Source organism: Pangasianodon hypophthalmus, chromosome 18, assembly GCF_027358585.1.
Source record: "Pangasianodon hypophthalmus isolate fPanHyp1 chromosome 18, fPanHyp1.pri, whole genome shotgun sequence".
NCBI lineage: Eukaryota > Metazoa > Chordata > Actinopteri > Siluriformes > Pangasiidae > Pangasianodon > Pangasianodon hypophthalmus.
The window spans coordinates 2,912,708-2,932,199 of record NC_069727.1 but is presented as its reverse complement, the minus strand read 5'-3'; the positions used below and the strand labels follow the sequence as shown (position 1 = coordinate 2,932,199).

Here is a 19,492-nt window from a genome sequence, read left to right as displayed (position 1 = left end):
AACAGATCAGAGTAACAGTAAGGTTAGCTAACAGATCGGAGTGACAGTAAGGTTAGCTAACAGATCAGAGTAACAGTAAGGTTAGCTAACAGATCAGAGTGACAGTAATGTTAGCTAACAGATCAGAGTGACAGTAAGGTTAGCTAACAGATCAGAGTAACAGTAAGGTTAGCTAACAGATCGGAGTGACAGTAAGGTTAGCTAACAGATCGGAGTGACAGTAAGGTTAGCTAACAGATCAGAGTAACAGTAAGGTTAGCTAACAGATCGGAGTAACAGTAAGGTTAGCTAACAGATCGGAGTGACAGTAAGGTTAGCTAACAGATCAGAGTGACAGTAAGGTTAGCTAACAGATCAGAGTGACAGTAAGGTTAGCTAACAGATCGGAGTGACAGTAAGGTTAGCTAACAGATCGGAGTGACAGTAAGGTTAGCTAACAGATCAGAGTAACAGTAAGGTTAGCTAACAGATCAGAGTGACAGTAATGTTAGCTAACAGATCAGAGTGACAGTAAGGTTAGCTAACAGATCAGAGTAACAGTAAGGTTAGCTAACAGATCAGAGTAACAGTAAGGTTAGCTAACAGATCAGAGTAACAGTAAGGTTAGCTAACAGATCGGAGTGACAGTAAGGTTAGCTAACAGATCGGAGTGACAGTAAGGTTAGCTAACAGATCGGAGTAACAGTAATGTTAGCTAACAGATCAGAGTGACAGTAATGTTAGCTAACAGATCAGAGTAACAGTAATGTTAGCTAACAGATCAGAGTAACAGTAATGTTAGCTAACAGATCAGAGTAACAGTAATGTTAGCTAACAGATCAGAGTGACAGTAAGGTTAGCTAACAGATCAGAGGGACAGTAAGGTTAGCTAACAGATCAGAGTGACAGTAATGTTAGCTAACAGATCAGAGTGACAGTAAGGTTAGCTAACAGATCAGAGTGACAGTAAGGTTAGCTAACAGATCAGAGTGACAGTAAGGTTAGCTAACAGATCAGAGTGACAGTAATGTTAGCTAACAGATCAGAGTGACAGTAAGGTTAGCTAACAGATCGGAGTGACAGTAATGTTAGCTAACAGATCAGAGTAACAGTAAGGTTAGCTAACAGATCGGAGTGACAGTAAGGTTAGCTAACAGATCAGAGTGACAGTAAGGTTAGCTAACACATCAGAGTAACAGTAATGTTAGCTAACAGATCAGAGTGACAGTAAGGTTAGCTAACAGATCGGAGTAACAGTAAGGTTAGCTAACAGATCAGAGGGACAGTAAGGTTAGCTAACAGATCAGAGTGACAGTAAGGTTAGCTAACAGATCAGAGTGACAGTAAGGTTAGCTAACAGATCAGAGGGACAGTAAGGTTAGCTAACAGATCAGAGTGACAGTAAGGTTAGCTAACAGATCAGAGTGACAGTAAGGTTAGCTAACGGATCGGAGTAACAGTAAGGTTAGCTAACAGATCGGAGTAACAGTAAGGTTAGCTAACAGATCAGAGTAACAGTAAGGTTAGCTAACAGATCAGAGTGACAGTAAGGTTAGCTAACAGATCGGAGTGACAGTAAGGTTAGCTAACAGATCGGAGTGACAGTAAGGTTAGCTAACAGATCGGAGTGACAGTAAGGTTAGCTAACAGATCGGAGTGACAGTAAGGTTAGCTAACAGATCGGAGTGACAGTAAGGTTAGCTAACAGATCAGAGTAACAGTAAGGTTAGCTAACAGATCAGAGTAACAGTAAGGTTAGCTAACAGATCAGAGTGACAGTAATGTTAGCTAACAGATCAGAGTGACAGTAAGGTTAGCTAACAGATCAGAGTGACAGTAATGTTAGCTAACAGATCAGAGTAACAGTAATGTTAGCTAACAGATCAGAGTGACAGTAAGGTTAGCTAACAGATCAGAGTGACAGTAATGTTAGCTAACAGATCGGAGTAACAGTAAGGTTAGCTAACAGATCAGAGTGACAGTAAGGTTAGCTAACAGATCGGAGTGACAGTAAGGTTAGCTAACAGATCAGAGTAACAGTAAGGTTAGCTAACAGATCAGAGGGACAGTAAGGTTAGCTAACAGATCGGAGTGACAGTAATGTTAGCTAACAGATCAGAGTAACAGTAAGGTTAGCTAACAGATCAGAGGGACAGTAATGTTAGCTAACAGATCGGAGTAACAGTAAGGTTAGCTAACAGATCGGAGTGACAGTAAGGTTAGCTAACAGATCGGAGTGACAGTAAGGTTAGCTAACAGATCAGAGTAACAGTAAGGTTAGCTAACAGATCAGAGTGACAGTAATGTTAGCTAACAGATCAGAGTGACAGTAAGGTTAGCTAACAGATCAGAGTAACAGTAAGGTTAGCTAACAGATCGGAGTGACAGTAAGGTTAGCTAACAGATCGGAGTGACAGTAAGGTTAGCTAACAGATCGGAGTAACAGTAAGGTTAGCTAACAGATCGGAGTAACAGTAAGGTTAGCTAACAGATCGGAGTGACAGTAAGGTTAGCTAACAGATCAGAGTGACAGTAAGGTTAGCTAACAGATCAGAGTGACAGTAAGGTTAGCTAACAGATCGGAGTGACAGTAAGGTTAGCTAACAGATCGGAGTGACAGTAAGGTTAGCTAACAGATCAGAGTAACAGTAAGGTTAGCTAACAGATCAGAGTGACAGTAATGTTAGCTAACAGATCAGAGTGACAGTAAGGTTAGCTAACAGATCAGAGTAACAGTAAGGTTAGCTAACAGATCAGAGTGACAGTAATGTTAGCTAACAGATCAGAGTAACAGTAATGTTAGCTAACAGATCAGAGTGACAGTAAGGTTAGCTAACAGATCAGAGTGACAGTAATGTTAGCTAACAGATCAGAGTGACAGTAATGTTAGCTAACAGATCGGAGTAACAGTAAGGTTAGCTAACAGATCAGAGTGACAGTAAGGTTAGCTAACAGATCAGAGGGACAGTAAGGTTAGCTAACAGATCGGAGTGACAGTAATGTTAGCTAACAGATCAGAGTAACAGTAAGGTTAGCTAACAGATCAGAGTGACAGTAATGTTAGCTAACAGATCGGAGTAACAGTAAGGTTAGCTAACAGATCAGAGTAACAGTAAGGTTAGCTAACAGATCAGAGTGACAGTAAGGTTAGCTAACAGATCAGAGTGACAGTAAGGTTAGCTAACAGATCGGAGTGACAGTAAGGTTAGCTAACAGATCAGAGTAACAGTAAGGTTAGCTAACAGATCGGAGTGACAGTAAGGTTAGCTAACAGATCAGAGTGACAGTAAGGTTAGCTAACAGATCAGAGTAACAGTAAGGTTAGCTAACAGATCAGAGTGACAGTAAGGTTAGCTAACAGATCAGAGTAACAGTAATGTTAGCTAACAGATCAGAGGGACAGTAAGGTTAGCTAACAGATCGGAGTAACAGTAAGGTTAGCTAACAGATCAGAGTAACAGTAAGGTTAGCTAACAGATCGGAGTGACAGTAAGGTTAGCTAACAGATCGGAGTGACAGTAAGGTTAGCTAACAGATCAGAGGGACAGTAAGGTTAGCTAACAGATCGGAGTAACAGTAATGTTAGCTAACAGATCAGAGTGACAGTAATGTTAGCTAACAGATCAGAGTAACAGTAATGTTAGCTAACAGATCAGAGTAACAGTAATGTTAGCTAACAGATCAGAGTAACAGTAATGTTAGCTAACAGATCAGAGGGACAGTAAGGTTAGCTAACAGATCAGAGTGACAGTAATGTTAGCTAACAGATCAGAGGGACAGTAATGTTAGCTAACAGATCAGAGGGACAGTAAGGTTAGCTAACAGATCAGAGTGACAGTAAGGTTAGCTAACAGATCAGAGTGACAGTAATGTTAGCTAACAGATCAGAGTGACAGTAAGGTTAGCTAACAGATCAGAGTGACAGTAAGGTTAGCTAACAGATCGGAGTAACAGTAATGTTAGCTAACAGATCAGAGTAACAGTAAGGTTAGCTAACAGATCGGAGTGACAGTAAGGTTAGCTAACAGATCAGAGTGACAGTAAGGTTAGCTAACACATCAGAGTAACAGTAATGTTAGCTAACAGATCAGAGTGACAGTAAGGTTAGCTAACAGATCAGAGTAACAGTAAGGTTAGCTAACAGATCAGAGGGACAGTAAGGTTAGCTAACAGATCAGAGTGACAGTAAGGTTAGCTAACAGATCAGAGTGACAGTAAGGTTAGCTAACAGATCAGAGTAACAGTAAGGTTAGCTAACAGATCAGAGGGACAGTAATGTTAGCTAACAGATCAGAGGGACAGTAATGTTAGCTAACAGATCGGAGTAACAGTAATGTTAGCTAACAGATCAGAGTGACAGTAAGGTTAGCTAACAGATCAGAGTAACAGTAATGTTAGCTAACAGATCGGAGTAACAGTAAGGTTAGCTAACAGATCGGAGTAACAGTAAGGTTAGCTAACAGATCGGAGTAACAGTAAGGTTAGCTAACAGATCAGAGTGACAGTAATGTTAGCTAACAGATCAGAGTAACAGTAAGGTTAGCTAACAGATCAGAGTAACAGTAAGGTTAGCTAACAGATCGGAGTAACAGTAAGGTTAGCTAACAGATCGGAGTAACAGTAAGGTTAGCTAACAGATCGGAGTAACAGTAAGGTTAGCTAACAGATCGGAGTAACAGTAAGGTTAGCTAACAGATCAGAGTAACAGTAAGGTTAGCTAACAGATCAGAGTAACAGTAAGGTTAGCTAACAGATCAGAGGGACAGTAATGTTAGCTAACAGATCAGAGGGACAGTAAGGTTAGCTAACAGATCAGAGTAACAGTAAGGTTAGCTAACAGATCAGAGTAACAGTAAGGTTAGCTAACAGATCAGAGTAACAGTAAGGTTAGCTAACAGATCAGAGTAACAGTAAGGTTAGCTAACAGATCAGAGGGACAGTAATGTTAGCTAACAGATCAGAGGGACAGTAAGGTTAGCTAACAGATCAGAGTAACAGTAAGGTTAGCTAACAGATCAGAGTAACAGTAAGGTTAGCTAACAGATCAGAGTAACAGTAAGGTTAGCTAACAGATCAGAGGGACAGTAATGTTAGCTAACAGATCGGAGTGACAGTAAGGTTAGCTAACAGATCAGAGTAACAGTAAGGTTAGCTAACAGATCAGAGTGACAGTAAGGTTAGCTAACAGATCAGAGGGACAGTAATGTTAGCTAACAGATCAGAGTGACAGTAAGGTTAGCTAACAGATCAGAGTAACAGTAAGGTTAGCTAACAGATCAGAGTGACAGTAAGGTTAGCTAACAGATCGGAGTGACAGTAATGTTAGCTAACAGATCAGAGTAACAGTAAGGTTAGCTAACAGGAGTGTCAGTATTCAGTCCACAAATAAGTGACCAGATGAAGTGGAGAAGATCTGATGATACACAACATGAATAATGGACTTTTTTTTTTTAAATATCTTCCTCAAAGGTTCTACAAAGGCGTGTATCCTCTGTGGCTGCGTCAGATCCCCTACACCATGATGAAGTTTGCGTGTTTTGAGCGTACGGTGGAGATGCTGTACAAGTACGTGGTGCCCAAACCTCGCAGCGCCTGCTCCAAACCCGAGCAGCTCGTCGTCACCTTCATCGCTGGGTACATCGGTGAGTGAGACCACGCTGGACCTGGAGTTTACTGTGTGTGTGTGTGTGTGTGTGTGTGTGTGTATCGCTGGGTACATCGGTGAGTGAGACCACGCTGGACCTGGACTTTACTGTGTGTGTGTGTGTGTGTGTGTGTGTGTGTGTGTGTGTATCGCTGGGTACATCGGTGAGTGAGACCACGCTGGACCTGGACTTTACTGTGTGTGTGTGTGTGTGTGTGTGTGTGTGTGTGTGTGTGTGTGTGTGTGTGTATCGCTGGGTACATCGGTGAGTGAGACCACGCTGGACCTGGACTTTACTGTGTGTGTGTGTGTGTGTGTGTGTGTGTGTGTGTGTATCGCTGGGTACATCGGTGAGTGAGACCACGCTGGACCTGGACTTTACTGTGTGTGTGTGTGTGTGTGTGTGTGTGTGTGTGTGTATCGCTGGGTACATCGGTGAGTGAGACCACGCTGGACCTGGACTTTACTGTGTGTGTGTGTGTGTGTGTGTGTGTGTGTGTGTGTGTGTGTGTATCGCTGGGTACATCGGTGAGTGAGACCACGCTGGACCCGGACTTTACTGTGTGTGTGTGTGTGTGTGTGTGTGTGTGTGTGTATCGCTGGGTACATCGGTGAGTGAGACCACGCTGGACCTGGACTTTACTGTGTGTGTGTGTGTGTGTGTGTGTGTGTGTGTGTGTGTGTGTGTGTATCGCTGGGTACACTGGTGAGTGAGACCACGCTGGACCTGGACTTTACTGTGTGTGTGTGTGTGTGTGTGTGTGTGTGTGTGTGTGTGTGTGTATCGCTGGGTACATCGGTGAGTGAGACCACGCTGGACCTGGACTTTACTGTGTGTGTGTGTGTGTGTGTGTGTGTGTGTGTGTGTGTGTGTGTGTGTGTGTGTGTGTGTGTGTATCGCTGGGTACACTGGTGAGTGAGACCACGCTGGACCTGGACTTTACTGTGTGTGTGTGTGTGTGTGTGTGTGTGTGTGTGTGTGTGTCACTGGGTACATCGGTGAGTGAGACCACGCTGGACCTGGACTTTACTGTGTGTGTGTGTGTGTGTGTGTGTGTGTGTGTGTGTGTGTGTGTGTGTGTGTATCGCTGGGTACACTGGTGAGTGAGACCACGCTGGACCTGGACTTTACTGTGTGTGTGTGTGTGTGTGTGTGTGTGTGTGTGTGTATCACTGGGTACATTGGTGAGTGAGACCACGCTGGACCTGGACTTTACTGTGTGTGTGTGTGTGTGTGTGTGTGTGTGTGTGTGTGTATCGCTGGGTACATCGGTGAGTGAGACCACGCTGGACCTGGACTTTACTGTGTGTGTGTGTGTGTGTGTGTGTGTGTGTGTGTGTGTATCGCTGGGTACATCGGTGAGTGAGACCACGCTGGACCTGGACTTTACTGTGTGTGTGTGTGTGTGTGTGTGTATCGCTGGGTACATCGGTGAGTGAGACCACGCTGGACCTGGACTTTACTGTGTGTGTGTGTGTGTGTGTGTGTGTGTGTGTGTGTGTGTGTGTGTGTATCGCTGGGTACATCGGTGAGTGAGACCACGCTGGACCTGGACTTTACTGTGTGTGTGTGTGTGTGTGTGTGTGTGTGTGTGTGTGTATCGCTGGGTACATCGGTGAGTGAGACCACGCTGGACCTGGACTTTACTGTGTGTGTGTGTGTGTGTGTGTGTGTGTGTGTGTGTATCGCTGGGTACATCGGTGAGTGAGACCACGCTGGACCTGGACTTTACTGTGTGTGTGTGTGTGTGTGTGTGTGTGTGTGTGTGTGTGTGTGTGTGTGTATCGCTGGGTACATCAGTGAGTGAGACCACGCTGGACCTGGACTTTACTGTGTGTGTGTGTGTGTGTGTGTGTGTGTGTGTGTGTGTTTTCTAATTAGCAAGTTTTTTTAAAATAACGTTTCTATAACTAGCAGGTATTAAAATAAAAAAAAAAAAAAGATTGCTGCTTGTCTCACAGGTAAAGAGAAAAGTCTATAGAAATGCTGAGCTTCTCTTGTCTGATGAGCACTTAATTTTTTATTTTTATTTCTTTATTTATTTCTACACCCTACACTTTTTGTTCCACATCACAGTTCTTAGCAGAAAAATGTATAATATGGAAGAATAAAGAATAATCCTGACAAAACTAAAGGGTTTTCACACACTAGGTGCTTGGACCCCTAATGATAGTAATAATAATAATAATAATAATAATAAAGTGGGTCCGATCTCTGGGTCTCAGATCTCTAAAGGATGGTTGAGAAACGCGTTAGAGGAGCGCTGAAATGAACGCGTGATGTTTTGATAGTCATGTGAGCATCGTTTCTTCTTCTCTCTTTATTTAGCTGGTGTGTTCTGCGCTGTGGTTTCCCATCCGGCCGACTCGGTGGTGTCCGTGCTCAACAAGGAGAAAGGAAGCTCAGCCACACAGGTGCTTAAGAGACTGGGACCTCGGGGTGAGTCTTTCTTCACACACACACACACACACACACACACACACACACACACACACACACCTGTTTGAGATGCTGTGAGGATGCAGTACCTCGCAGTCACCACCTGGAGGTGCCCTTGTACCACAACTGCTAACATTAAACCCTCTCTGTGGTTCAGAAGGCTGAACTTCCTCAAGATAAAGTATCAGAACTTGTGATCTGTTTTTAAAAGAAATATAAAGATCTGCTGTGTGGTGAATCAGTAGATCGTGTACGCGAGTCCGGGCGCTGATAAGGACACTGACTCATTACACACTGATGTAGTGACGCTGATGACTCAATTTCCGGTCACATGACTACGTACTCGCTTTGTAAAACGTCACCATGTGCATTTATCACCAACAGGCAGGACCGATATCTTTCTGATGTTATATGTCATTATAAATGTGCTAGCTTAATCACACGTGTTTCTGTCATGGTGCTTCAAACAGGATCGTAGACTAGCTATGGATATTTTAAAAATCATTACATGCGTTAAAGTCGTTAGACTCAAACACACCGTGTAAAATAAAGTTAAAAATCCCTAATCATGTGAGAGCTCCAACAATGATAACAAGCTTCTTACGTTTGTAGACGAAGTCGGCTGAGAGTTCTTCCTCCATTTCTTTCGAGCTGAAAGGCTTCAGAAAACATGACGTCATTTCCAGTAAGAGAGCATAGTGAGCATCGAGGCCCCCTGGTTTTTGCTGTGCATTGTGGGATATTTTTCGGGAGCGAACGTTCCAGTGCACTGGAAGTTTTTTTACGATTGAGACAGCCGTTAAAATGGCCGACTCCCTGATCAGCGCCCTGATCAGCGCCCTGACTCCTGAGCTAGAGAGCTGACTGAGACGCACTCCATATTTAATCTCGACTCTCTGACCTGCAGGCGTGTGGAAGGGGCTGTTTGCTCGCATCATCATGATCGGCACACTCACCGCCCTGCAGTGGTTCATCTACGATTCGGTCAAGGTTTATTTCCGCCTGCCGCGCCCGCCTCCCCCGGACATGCCCGAGTCTCTGAAGAGGAAGATGAGTTTGGCGGGCCAATAGAGGAAAACACACATACACACACACACACACACACACACACACACACCCCTCACGGTCTACCAAAATCTACCAAAACGTTGGTGTGATTTCACCAGTGAATGACAGTGACATTAATTCTGGAGTAAAGTTGAAGATATTAAAAGCCACAAAGCTTCAGTTATGCCTCAGTGGTCTGATTTGTTATTGTTCATGGAGCTGTCACACACAACACAATACATACAACACAAGCCAGTGAACGTCACAGAACCTGAAATAAACTCGTACATTTTACTGGGTTTTAACTGGAGCTAGATAAACAGATGATCATGGATAACCGCGAACCGTGAACTAAATGTGAGATGTGAGAAAATGTCTGTTTTTTCTAATACGTTGGATTTAAATACAACTAAGAACTAAAGTGTGCCAGAGCATTAATTAGAGAAATGATGATTTGGTGAACGAGTTTGTGAGCAGAAAAGCAAGAAAGAAAGAAGCTAGCATGATTCTTAAGACTTCCCTCTGTATAGCACATAATGCACGTATAATATAGTAACGTACACCTTTTATTCTTTTTTTTATTCAGTCTTTTAATGTGAAATAATGTGGAAGGAGTGAAGGAGGCTGGAAGTGAAAGTGGCAGCGCTCTGATTTCTTACGTTACTGTTATTGAGTTCAGTCTGAATATACATGTGTGTTGAAACACAAAGAAAACACCAACTTTCCGTGAATCATTTCTATCGTTTATGATAATTCACTTGAGTGCAAAGGTTTGTGCACCCCCTAATGGTTACTGGGTGCAAAAAAAAAGGAAAATATCCCTGTCTGTTACAATTTATCTACAAACTAATAAAATTACAAGTGATTAAGGAATGAGAAGTTTCATGTGTATTGGTATGTGCATAAAGAGTGCTTGAGCTTCTACAGTATATACAATGAAATTGTATTGCTGCAGTTGCACACTTCGACCCAAACACAGTGCAAAAATGATAAATGAACTCTTATGTAGTACAAAAAGTAGCAAACTGTAAACCTTGAACACAGACAAAAGACCATGCAAGATTATTAATGTGCTCTAAGCAAGTAAAAATAATAATAAACTGTAAACTTTCTGACTGCGTACAATGTTTCCAAAGTGACATACTGCACATACAGTACAAGGACAATCAGAGTCTGATATCAGTTCAGTTCAATTTTATTTGTATAGCGCTTTTAACAGTGGACATTTTCACAAAGCAGCTTTACAGAAATAAATACATTCAAATTAAATCACAATAAATTGTAAATGTGTGAATTTATCCCTAATGAGCGAGCCAGAAGAGACGATGGTGAGGAAAACCTTCCTGATCTGCCTGATGGTAGCAGCGAGAGCAGTCCAGCACCCCAGACCTCCTCACCAACGTCAGCGCCTGACCTCACTAATGCTCTTGTAGCTGAATGAACACGAATCCCCACAGCCACGCTCCAACATCTAGTGGAAAGACTTCGCAGAAGAGTGGAGCTTATTATAACAGTAAACACAAGGGGACTAAATCTGGAATGAGATGTTCAACAAGCACAAATGGGTGTGATGGTCAGGGGAGCACATACTTTTGACTATATAGTGTACACTACTAGGGCTGTAGGGATGAAGTCCAGTCTCGAGATGTTTTCTGTATTGACTTGGACTTATCTCAGATTAATTGGCATTTGTATTCGGACTCGTCACGGATCAATGTGGTCTCGGTCGAGTTTGTAATAAACAAACAAACAAACAAATAAATAATAGTCTTTTCATATCATGTTTGACCAGAATTAATTCCTTCTTCTAGAAAACAGCCTAATCACTGGCACAATGCAGCTGAAGTAAAGGCTAGTCCTCAAAAATGATTGAAATGGTTTTCGGTCTCGATCTTGACTTGATCTCGACTAGTTCTGGTCTCTATAAGATAGAATTTTATTTAATGTTTAATATTCAAATACTTTTGTCAGCTTCCAAGCTCCAGAATCATCTCACAATTCTAACAACGTACATTTTTCCAACACAAAACATCCTAGTAAGAATATCAGCAATTAATAGGCAATGATCTGTGATTTTTTTTAATTACTATACTCACTTGTAGTGACATTTAGACCATATTAACATTTTTCACACCACATTATCGGGGTAAATGTAGCTTTAGTTTAATCAGTACAGCAACTGAGTGCTAAATAAAGGTAAGAATGTCGCTAAAATCCGAAACAAATGCTTGTTAGGAATATTTTCTCACATTTTGTCTGTCCTCGTATCACAATTTTGACAAAATGACGCGTCCACGGCTGTCAGGAAACGATTTCCAGGTATTTGGATAACCATTTTGTTCTGTGATACAGAAGAAACTTGAAAATGGGATCTAATGTGTGTGTGTGTGTGTGTGTGTGTGTGTGTGTGTGTGTGTCAGAGTGCACTTTGTTCCCTCTATCCTGTTTTTTTTCTCTCATCAGCTCTGAGTACGAGCTCTGCTGACCCCGACAGTGCCAGCTCGGCGAACACAGATGGAGCTTATCACAGCCGTCGAGCTTCCAGGTCACCTGCTGCACATGCGAGCGAGAGTGTGTGGTGCTTTTGCGGTGCTTTTGCGGCTGTGTGTGAGTGCTCATGCGTGTTCGGAGTTCACACGATCTCCAGGCACTAATGGAGACACCCATGCGTCACGCTATTTAGCGAGGGGGAACGTGTGCTACGAGTTACACGCAGTTATGGGCGACTGTTGTCATTATAATCCATTTGGTTTCACCGGTTAATGCGGGTTTTCATGACAGTTCAGAGAAATGGAGTCTGTTAACACTCTCTTCCATGTTGAAGGTTAGAGGATGTGCAGCAAACCGGCTCCTGTGACGTGTTTTTAATCAGTAATCGCAGAACAGAAAGCCAGGGGTGAAAAATAACACATCGTTATTCATCATGATGTTCTGTATTTTGTCTGGAAATGATTCGTGTGTGATATTGTTTAACTATGACTAACGCTCACTGTGGAACTTTCACCAACTCACACTCTCGCTATATTTATAATACATCAGCCCACTTTAGTTCTATTTTTATAGACAGACGGAGGGTTTAAATGCCTGCTTTCCACTACACAACACACTCATTACAGCCTTCACATCCCCTGAGTGTGTACCGCTACAGAAGCTGGGAGTCTCTAGTGCTTTTCTTCGTAAATTCTTAATAATCACAAACGCGTTTTGCTTGCAGTTATGTACATATACAAGTGTTCCAAATAAAGGTCGATATCTGATTATTTAAAGATATACAAAAACTTGGGCAGTACACTCATCTTTACTGTATTAATTCTTCCACCCAATGAGAGACGGCGGTGGTCCCAGCGCTCAAGGTCTTGTTTTAGATTAGATAAGAGAGGTGGCTAGTTGGCCCCATATAAAGCTTTATGATCATGCGTGACCCAAACCCCAAGGTATTTGAATTTTTTAGGGCTAATTTTAAAGGGAATTGAGCTTGAAGATAACAGACTGACCCCATCACCAACAGGCATTAGTTCACTTTTCTGAATATTGACTTTATACCCAGATATTTTGCCGAATTCTGTAAGAAGAGTCACCAATTTAGGAAAGCTCGTCAGGGGTTGTGACAGGTATAATAACATGTCGTCCGCATAAAGCGAAACCTTATGTTCCAATCCTGCCCGCTGAATGCCTTTGATATCGGCTCTTTGTCTCCGAGCTAAAGCAAGTGTTTCCATTGCAACTGCAAATAGAAGTGGGGGCAAAGGACATCCTTGCCTCGTGCCGCGTTGAAGCTCAAAATAAGGAGATATATTATTATTAGTGCGCACAGCAGCCATCGGGGATGTGTATAAAAGTTTGATCCATGATATAAGCTTACAACCAAATCCAAACCTCTCCAGTGTATTAAAAAGATAATCTCACTCCACCCGGTCAAATGCCTTTTCTGCATCCAATGAAAGCACTACCTCCGGCGTGCCGGGTGGAGACGGGCTATAAAGAATATTCAAAGGTCGTCTAATGTTATAGAAAGAATAACGATTCTTAATGAAACCTGTTTGGTCAGGTGATATGATGGAGGGTAGAGCCCCCTCTAAACGTCGCACGAGGACCTTAGCAAGCTCTTTAGCATCAGTATTAAGAAGGGAGATTGGACGGAATGAGCTGCACTCGAGAGGGTCCTTGTCTTTTTTGAGGATTAATGAGATAACTGCCTGACGCATGGTTGGTGGTAGGGATTTTGATGAAAGCGACTCTTCAAAAACTGATAACAATAAAGGGGAAAGCTGTTCTGAGAATTAAAAAAAAAAAAAAAATCTGTTGGGAAACTGTCCGGTCCCGGTGATTTGCCACTCTGCATAGATCTAATTGCTAATGTTATCTCTTCCACCGTGAAGTCTTCTTCCGGTTCAGCAGCCGTCACAGGGTCTATAGAGGGAATACGTATATCATCCAAAAAGTCTTCCAACGAATGAGGGTCGACACATGAATCAGAAGTGTACAGTGACTGGTAAAAATTCTGGAAACATGAATTAGTTTTTAGGCTGTCAGTGTTTTTTAAGCCCTGCTCATCATGTACATATACAAGTGTGACAAATACATAAAATAAATAAAATGAGCCCAAACCTCAAAATATTCCTCTCAAAATATTATTGATACGTATAGTAATATTTAAATTAACATTATACTGTTAATGTATACTTATAACAAAGCAGTTAAAACAATATTCCTTTCAACAAGTTACAGTCATGTAGGTGATTCAGCAAAAGAAGAAAAAAAATGCTATTTTTAAAAAAGGTTTAAATATATAGTCATAGATAAAGTATAAAGAATGAGTGGAGCAAATCACTGAGAGGTTTCGGATTAGTTTGGGCTTTACACTGTATGATTTTCAGTTTGCGTCATAAAAGAATTCCTTGTTGAGATGAAGTGTTGTTGAAGTGTTCACAGCGGGCCTCATTTGTCGATCTTTTAGTAAATTTGTGTGTAAATGTTTTTGCGTAAGCTAAACTGACTAAAATTTTCCACCGGATTTACAGAAGCTTTGGAAGCTTTGGATTTTCTTCGTACTCGTGTGCGTATGTTGATCACCTGAAAAGTGAAAAATGCGTTCCTAACACAGCTCATTTGCATGTAGTGACACCCACAAAACTCCATAAAAGGTCAAATGCACAGAGAGTTGGGACATGAAATGAACAATCAGGGTAAATGCTGAAACACAGAAGTAAAAATTATTTTGATTCATGTCATGATTATTATTATTATTATTATTATTATTATTATTAATAATCATCATCATCATCATAAGTGAGCACTAAATCTTCCGTCAGCTAAGGCGTTTGTTTCTTGTATCAAAACCGAATGATGAATTTAATTTGTCTTTTATTTTGGCATTTATGGGATTCTGTTGGCTCGCTTTCTTTTTTTATTTTTATTCCATATTCTTTAATCAATGCCAATAATATAAAACAACTGGTTTTCACAAAATGTTCTGGATGGTGCTTTTACTCCCTGACCGAGTGAACTAGCATGAGGTTGTGTTTCAGATCGAGACTCCTGTATAAGCTCCTCTATAAGTCACTGTGGATAAAAGCATCTGCTGAACGCTGAAAACTTAATAAAAATATGCAATTTATTAACACAGTATATTCCAGATATAAAAATGCAGTAATAAATGCAGATTATATAGAAGATTTAAAGTTGGACTAGTCAAGGTTAGTGTTATGTGTAAGTTTACACACGCGAGTAGGACACAAACGTTCAGAATTTACAAGATTTTTCATGAATATTAAATTTCTTGTGTAAACGCTCGTACAAATGATTTACGAATAAATCCATTCACATCCAGCTTGATAAACAGGACCGAATATCGACAACTAATTTAGTGCCATTGTGACTAAAGACAAAGTTCTATTAGTGTGAGACATTTTTCTTTATTAAGATATCGGAGTGCGAGCACTGCTACAGCTACGACACTCATCTAAAATCCACCAATAGGAGGACGGCAAACTCACAGGACAGCTACAAATACGTTAGTAAACAAAACATGCTAATCGACAGAAAACGTCTCCATATTACCTCAAGCCCACTTCGAGTTTATTCGAGTTTATTGGTTTCTGCACGAGTTAATTCCTAGATCACGCCGATTGATGACGTAAGCAGAGCGTAGTAACGTTACTTTAATCACAGATCTATCGTTAGAGGATCTTCATTGTATAATCTGACATGGAGAATGCAGGCCAGATTTTACTGAGATCTCGTACAGTGTGATGAAAAAGAGTGCTGAAATTGTAGTGTGCTGACATGTGATAGCAGATTTAGTTAGTTCATCTGAATGGGAATCTATTTTAATTTACAGGGAAAAAAGGCAAACAGAAATTCAAATCAAAACAAATCTGGTCCCATTGGATCAGGAGTTGTGTGTGACGGTCCTGGATGGCTGATGTCCAGGATAGTTTATTGAATTTCCTTCTCACATTATTCAACACGCAGGTTTAAATTACCAGGTTCATTCAATGTGTTGAACAGATTAAACCTGATGGAAGGCGAAATGAAACAAAACACCTTTTACACGGTGAGAACGTATTAATTATCTCCCTGCCTGTGAAGTACTGCTAACAGGATCAAACTTGCCTGGCTTTACCGTGTGACCTAGTAATTCTAGTCATTTGAATCCTGTGTGCCTTTTTTCCCCCTTGTCAATAAAAAATGAATCTTCTAATGATAATGATGGCAGGTGCATGTTTTTACCTAAAAATTAACCTGTAAAAATTATATTAATTTCCTCAGCACCTGTAATACTGTAATATAATAATAGTAGAATTTAGTTTACCAGCATTCAGAATATAAATTAAGAGTTACGGCTTTAACACGTGACCTTGCCATGTCACAGGACCGTATGTGTGTCCTAGTGATGGGAATTCCGGCTCTTTTCAGTGACTCGGGTCATTTGACTCACTGAATCATTTGACTCAATAATCTGACTCGACTCTTTCCAAAAAGCATTGAGTAATGGTCCTGCTGGAGATGCTGGTATTTTCTCTAATAAATGATCTGCTTATTTTTATTATTTTTTTTTTTAAGACTATGCATAAGTATTTGCTCCCATGAGCTTTTCCCACATTTTGAGATCATATTAGTACTTCAACTCCCATGCAACTTTTTTTTTTTTTTTTTTTTTTTACTGATCCTTCTACTGACCTACATACATATTTTTAACTAAAAACAACCCTGTAGAACGTTAATAATTTTATAAAGATTATAATGATCATGTAACCATTCCACTGATTGGAGTTCTGGTCTGTTCAGTGTGTCAAATCAATTGATTCATCTCATCAACAAGAGCCAACTCATTCAACTCTCAAACGATTCATTTACCTTTTAAGTTTTATTTTCTGAAATCTTTCTCTACCTTCTAATTAACAGTCTAAAATTACTTTACCATTAGCCTCGTGAGGATCATCCCTGTCATCCTGCCTGATTCACACTGCTGAGAGTCAAACACACGACTCACTATTCACTCTAATCACATGATCATGTGTTTTAAAATGTTTTCCATTGATTAATTCCATTTTTAATTTAATTACACTGCAAGAGAAACAGCATTGCGTGCATTGCTTAGGAAAAAAGGGGGGAAATGAGAGAAATAAAGAGGGCAAAAAATGCAAATGACTCATGTATCGAGTCGGCTCTCAACCTTCACTCAAAGAACTGACTCACATATATGAGTTTTTTTTCACCCATTTTCTTTCCTTTTTCATCCTTTTTTGTTCTAAGATGCATGACAATGCCATGTCTTTTGCAGTGTAACTCAACGACAAACAGCTCATATATGCGGCTCGGCTCTCATGCAGAAGAGCCGACTCAAAGAGCCGACACACAGTATGAGTCGTTTGCGTTTTTTAACTCCTTTATTTTCTTATGTTTTTAAAAAGATGTAGGCAATGTCGTGTCCTTTACAGCGTATTTTAACTGAAAATGACTCACATATGGGACTCAGCCCTCAACATTCACCTCAAAACTCTGACTTAAAGAACTGATTCAAAGAACCGACTCAAAGAACCGACTCATTTGCAAATGACACATTACTAGTATTCTGTTTATAAAGCGTTCTAATGAACTCCAGTCCAGTGACAGATGTTTTTTTGCAGCTAAAATAGATTTGGTCAGTCTCTGTTATATGATAGCAAATAAATGTTACAGTAATCTCATATTAATCTCAGGGGATTCTTCTGAATATTTATTAATGGTGATAAAATTACTTTCTCTTATTTTACACGTCACACTGCATGCTGTATTGTGTTACAGTGTGTTTTGTTTAGTCGCACAATCTCAGTGTGTAACAATACTCTGATTATGTTTCATATTATACACTGAGCAATGGTAGCAATGTTGGCTCTGAGCCCATCTTGTGTCCTTTTGTCCTGAATCGTGGCACGTACACTGATCCAGACCCTCTCAGGCAGGACAAACCAGCCATTTAAACACAGCCCTCTGATTGGCCACCATTCAACTGGATGGCAGAATGGAGGTCACTGATTGGTCAGGGTGTGCAAACTGAACCACAGAGGTCAAATTGTTCATGTGATGAGTGTGTGATGAGTGTTTGTTATTCAAAGTCTACATTTCCACTCACCATCCAGCTTGTTAGTAACAAAGCTAAAATTGTAATCTGAGGATTCGGTCAGATGCAAAAGTTTTCACACCCTTAGTTCAAAATGAAGATCATTTCAGTCATTAAATTGGACAAGATGTAGGGTGTTAGGGTTCACACATGTTCCTGCATTATCATAAGTAGTCAAATAGTGTTAAAATATTAATAGTGAAAAATCTCCTGTTCTGAATGTGATATAAACATTTGCTTTCAGCTCGTTAACCCTTTTATAACAGTCTCTGGCAGCGTTTGGATCCTCTCAGGTGTAACTCAGTGATATTTCAGTTGTATCTCAGCCTGCTTCAGATGAATCCAAAAGGTTTATGACAAAAAAAAATGTATTTTTCTGTTTTCATAAGATTCTTCTTTATGGTTTAGATAGTTGTCTAATTGCAGGATACACCCAAGTCATTTTTACAGCTTTCTTCATTTCACAACTCTCGCTCCAAATTTGAATAAAATCCCAAAAATCTGAGCGTTGCAAAAAAAAAAAAATTAATTTAATACAATTTAATACAATTCACAAAAATATGAAACTTTTTCCATTGGTAGATCATAGTTTATCAAACATTTTACAATAAAAAAAAAAAGAAAAAATCATAGGTGAAATCATTTTACATTTACTTTTTTTTTTTTTTTTTTTAAACAAACATTAATTATTTATTTATTTAAATGTGTGCCACAATATTTTGGCTATTTCTTGGAGCCAGAGTGTTTTGTTTTTTTTTAAATCATTATTATTATTTTTGAACTTTCCACCAACATGTACGATTTCTTTTTTACTAAATTTGTCATTAGATTCCAGCTGACATATTTATCGATTTAATAACTTTGATAGCTTTGATTGAGACTCACAGAGACAGATCATCATCAGTGCATGGAAAAAAATAAATAAATAAAAAATCCCACAAATTATAATCTTAAGTGCCGAGGCTTCATCACATGAACGTTTATTATGAACGTTAGTGAACAGGCTAGATAAATAAATCGGTTATGAATTATAAAATCATATTGCAGTTTATGGTTTAACCTGGTTTAAAGAATGGTAGATGGGGGGCACAAACTTTTCTTCTCAACGTTAGGCTTGTATTTCTGAATGTTAGCACTGATCTGTTGATCTGATTGCTTGTGTGTGATTTTTTTCCCTTTATTTTCTGCAGCTGAGTAGTTTTGAGTTTGCTGTGTGAACTCTGTTCTAGTCAGTGTTCATTCTGAGGATTAGGAAATAAATGTTATTCATTGACACACGCTTACTTTTTACTTTTTACTTTTCCCTCTGTCCCACAGCTCGACTCCATCTCTTCTGCCTTTCGCTGAACTGAGTTGTTCCTATTTGTACTCTGTAAGGCGTTTATACACACAGAACTACTGGTTTAGGATCGTTTTATGTTATTTATTTGGAAATCTGCCACAGTAAGGTGAGCTGCTCTTCTTTTTTTTTTGCAGTCAGTGAATTCTTTAAAAATTCCCATGGACCTCCTCAGTACAGATTTATTTCCCAATTATTCAAATATTAGATTATTTTTACTAATTGTTGATGTAATGTTTTTATTAATGTTGTTATTTTTTAATTATTATACAAATACCTTTTACCATTTATCTTCCTGATTTGCTTTAATTTTGTGTACTTTAAATTTTTTTAAACTTTACTTGTTTTATTTTTTGTTTCATGTTTAATCTTTTATGTAAAGCATTTTGAGAGTTTGACTTAAAATGAAAAGTGTTATAGAAACTATTATTATTATTA

General features: G+C 39.9%; 2 protein-coding genes across 3 annotated transcripts in view; both read left to right on the top strand.

Annotated features, from left to right (window-relative positions):
- slc25a3a (solute carrier family 25 member 3a) overlaps window positions 1–19,492 on the top strand; it is a 31,140-nt gene that overhangs the window by 10,469 nt on the left and 1,179 nt on the right. For both annotated transcript variants that reach the window (XM_034313265.2, XM_053241883.1), the window contains 3 exons: window positions 5,449–5,621; window positions 7,953–8,063; window positions 8,971–19,163. In XM_034313265.2, coding sequence (XP_034169156.1) covers window positions 5,449–5,621; window positions 7,953–8,063; window positions 8,971–9,134 — 448 coding nt within the window. In that variant the 3' untranslated portion in view covers window positions 9,135–19,163. The remainder of the gene's footprint in view (window positions 1–5,448; window positions 5,622–7,952; window positions 8,064–8,970; window positions 19,164–19,492) is intronic.
- Window positions 19,024–19,492, top strand: part of ldhba (lactate dehydrogenase Ba) — a 19,103-nt gene continuing 18,634 nt past the window's right edge. Inside the window, exon 1 of the mRNA XM_053241884.1 lies at window positions 19,024–19,163. The gene's annotated coding sequence lies outside the window, so the exon portion shown is untranslated. The remainder of the gene's footprint in view (window positions 19,164–19,492) is intronic.